The 3,996-nt window shown below is 50.4% G+C and overlaps 1 protein-coding gene across 1 annotated transcript in view; it reads left to right on the top strand.

The window, feature by feature from the left end:
- Positions 1 to 3,315, top strand: part of spon2a (spondin 2a, extracellular matrix protein) — a 6,761-nt gene extending 3,446 nt beyond the window's left edge. The window contains exons 2-5 of the mRNA XM_060062962.1: positions 708 to 899; positions 1,118 to 1,289; positions 2,012 to 2,276; positions 2,310 to 3,315. Coding sequence (XP_059918945.1) covers positions 708 to 899; positions 1,118 to 1,289; positions 2,012 to 2,199 — 552 coding nt within the window. The 3' untranslated portion in view covers positions 2,200 to 2,276; positions 2,310 to 3,315. The remainder of the gene's footprint in view (positions 1 to 707; positions 900 to 1,117; positions 1,290 to 2,011; positions 2,277 to 2,309) is intronic.
- The last annotated feature ends 681 nt before the right edge of the window (positions 3,316 to 3,996 follow it).

The following is a 3,996-nucleotide window of genomic DNA, read 5'->3' as shown; positions in this document are numbered from 1 at the left end:
GCTCCCGTTGCCTCTTCCTCGCACCCGCTGGGATGACTCCGGGTAACATGCATCACGAGCTGGAAGCAGGTCCCATCGACACTACCCGCTCCCGTCTCCATTAGTATGGTCCAAACAGATGTCCCGCTCTGATGTTTGTCCCAGCCCTGGCCATCGCCAGCCCCCCCCCCCCCCCCCAGCATGGAGCAGAGCTCAGCCCGTCCCCTGAGGGGCCCCCACCACCGGGGGCCTGCAGGGTAGTGGGGTCGGTGTGTGATTAGAGAGGGGCTTGGTGCGCCTCTGAGGCTTTTAATGCGCGGCTTTCTGGGCGTCTGCCACCGCAGTGTGCACACTGACCCCCGTTTAACTTCCTGGATGAGGTAACCCGTTTGCAGGAAACATCCATCACGCAGAAGAGGGGAGTATAGTTTTAACCCTACACAGGAAAAGGTGGGAGTGTGCAAACTTTCTGACGCACTCACACACACCGCACAAGCACACACACGCACAGACACACAGACACACACACACACACACACACACACACACACACACACACACACACACGCACAATGACATCATTACCCTTTGAGAGGAAAGTATGTATCCATGAATGTGCTTCAGTCGTGACTGATTTGTTTTGACGTCTTGTGCTTTGTTATGTGCCTGTTATGTCCGTATTTGTGCCTAAAGTCATATCTCTCTCCCGCTCTCTGGCCGAACGACAGCTCTCGCTGATGGTGAAGGTGATTCCAAGCCCTGATTGGTTCGTCGGCGTGGACAGCTTCAGCCTCTGCGAAGGCGGCCAGTGGAAACAGGAAGTGACCCTTGACCTCCAGCCGTTTGATGCCGGGACCGACAGCGGCTTCACCTTCTCCTCTCCCAACTACCCGACCGTCCCGGTGGAGAACGTCACGCGGGTGAGCCAGGCCTCTCCGTGTGTGCGCCGCTGGGTTCCTGCCCGCCCTGTCGAGCGGGGCTGCAGGTGCACGCTGACGTCACAGACCGCCCCGCTGCCCGCTGTTTATTTTCCACGGCGCGGTCGTCGTTTACGCTAGCCACCATTTCTCCCCTCAGCGTCTGATGAAAGCGATTCTCCCTGACTACTGCCCCCCCCCTCCACCCCCCCCCCCCCCAGATCACCTCCCAGATGCCCCACCACCCCGCCAACTCCTTCTTCTACCCGCGGCTCAAGGAGCTCCCGCCCATCGCCACCGTCAAGGCCATCCGCCAGGACCGCTCGTCGGCGCGACAGGTCCCCATGTCCAATCACATCCTGCCCAACTCCATCAGCCCCCAGAGGTTCTCAGGTAGGCCCACGGAGGAACGCCCATATAAGGCCGTTTGAGTCCATGTCTACAGGGTACGCTGTGACCAGATTTGGGCCAAGTTAAATTCATATCATTATGTCGTAACCCTGTACCATCACTTTTACTCGAGAATAAGTTGTTGCATTGATGGTTTTCCCTTTAGGAAATAGTTATCTGATTCCATGTTGTTTTCCATTTATTTATCCTATTCTTTGTACAGATAAAGCAAGATATGAATGCATAGGAAAAACATGATCAAATGGAAGGAAAATGAAAAGTTTAAGAAAATGGATATGTAGGGGGGGGGGTGATAGGGTGAAGGATGGTCAGACTCTAGTGGGTAGGGTGTTTGACTTCCAGCCCTTATGTCTGCGGTATATTTGTGGGCCTGTAGGCCTCGTCTGAAGGCCTCACCTTCACCTGCTCAAGAACGATGTTTGTACCGGATGTTGCCCTCATGTTGTCTTGTTTGAAAGGGTCTCTGCTAAATGAGAAATAATTAGCGGGCTACTTATTAAGTCCTTAGGAGAAAGCAAGAAAGAGAGAAGGAAAGGGAGGTGTATAGGTATATAGTGTGTGTGGATCCAACATCCACTCCACACACACCGTCCTCAGATCTGCCCGTCCGAGGGGTAAAGATCAGATCTGTGCGACCCTGTGCACGTGAACGAATCCCCCGGCCGCCTCAACCTCCCGTCCTCCCTCTCGCCCCCCACCCCCAGAGACGCCGCTGGACTGCGAGGTGGCGCTCTGGTCCTCCTGGGGGCTCTGTCTGGGCTCCTGCTCCCGCGGGGGGGTCCGCCACCGCAGCCGCTACATCCTGCTGCGGCCCGCCAACGCGGGCACGCCCTGCCCCGAGCTGGAGGAGCAGGCCGAGTGCACGCACCACAACTGCCTGAGGCGGCAGTAGTGAGTCGTAGTGAGTACGACTCACTGGGGCGGCTACTCACGTTACTGCTGGACTGAGACGAAGACGACGCCGCTGAGGTCAGGAGGAGGACGACGACGACGACGATGAAGAGGACGACGACGATGAAGAGGACGACGGCGATGAAGAGGACGACGGCGATGAAGAGGACGATGAGGATGCGGTCTTAATCTGAAAAAACGTGCACGTTATCACTTCTCAGGCGATGCTATCCAGACTTTGTTGCTGTTGTTCCTTCTGTCCCTTTGGGGTAAGGACATCACCGGTCGTTTGGCTTTGGTGTGCGTGGAAGAGGGGTTGTTGAGGGATGCCTGTTTGTGTTGCCCTGCGTCCCCACAGGATTAGATGAATGATGGTTCTACTTAACTCACTCCTCTGCTGGGGTTTCAGAAGACGCTAATATAAGGGCTTTCTAGAAATGTCCCTAAAACTAAAGTGGGAACTTATAAAAAGTGGATTGTATTTGTATAGCCCTTAATCACAGTTCCAGTCTCAAAGGGCTTCCCAGGCCAACAGTATACCAATAGAGTCCGAGGGAGGACGCCTTGAGAGGGAACACAGGAGAGGGTCACTCCTTCCAGAGGAGAAAAGATGGATGACCAATGTATGTCTTCAATGTCCCTAATATGTACAGTTGCTAGTGGTTCACCAGTGGACAAACATCACAAATGCACATTATCTGTGATAGGAAAGACACAGACACACACACACACACACACACACACACACACACACACACACACACACACACACACACACACACACACACACAATCACACAGAGGTTTTGCACATGCTTCTGAAGGCATGGGGTCATTAGTTTACATAGGTAACCTACAGGCCTATATGCAGTGCTTTTAAAATAACTCCTGCCTGATTTATAAATATCGCCACGAGAAACATCTCATTGCTCTTGTTGAAATAGAAACGTCTGTTTGGAATTTCTAGCCCACTTGAAAAAGAAGTGCAGGGTTTTATAGCTGGTTATAGATTTGTATTTATCACTTTTGATATAGGAAACCATGTTGAGATTTTGTACATATTTTAAGGTGTATCTTGTATATTTCATAAATAAATTCGGAGGAGGCTATAAAGGTGAGAGCAATATTGTGTCTTTATAATGATTCAGATAATAATCACCAGGGATTTGGTGGTGTTTTTATTTATTTTTTGTGTCAAGCATACTACTGGCCCACTACCTCCTACTTAGGCCTACAGAATATATTTTATGAATGACAACAGATAAATATTGGCAGAATTACTGTGTTAAAAGTAGGATCTAGTCCATATTTAGCCTACAAATAACAAACAAACGCATGTAAGAAATTGGCCTACACATTCAGCCTATACTTTTCTGATTTCCTCTTAATATTCTCAAGGCTTAGTTTCAGGTTAATGATCGATGAGGTGGCATTTTATATTAGGATATTTTATATTCTTAATTAGATATTGCACAACAAGAAAAAGGTTAAACGTCGTCTGGTCGCCCACCCTGATGTCAATGGAGGGTTTGCGGCACATTGGCACCCCCTTCTGGTCAATCAATGGAAGGGTGGACAGCGATTAGTCTAAACGCAATCCTACAACTAGATCTACCTATTTATACCAAAAACTCACAATAAGTAAGAGCCATAGTCGGCCAGATAAAGGACTGAACAAGGCAAACATAATAAAACCGAGTTTTACTATGCCCATTGTATTATTAAGATTAAAGAAAGCGTACACGAGCCCGCCGCTAGAGGTCGCCATTGCAGCGAAATCGACCGCCGTCTCCGCAGTG

The sequence above is a fragment of the Gadus macrocephalus genome, chromosome 10 (genome assembly GCF_031168955.1).
Source record: "Gadus macrocephalus chromosome 10, ASM3116895v1".
In the NCBI taxonomy this organism is placed as follows: Eukaryota; Metazoa; Chordata; class Actinopteri; order Gadiformes; family Gadidae; genus Gadus; species Gadus macrocephalus.
Note: the sequence above shows the minus strand (reverse complement) of the source record. Positions and strands in the feature narration are given on the sequence as shown.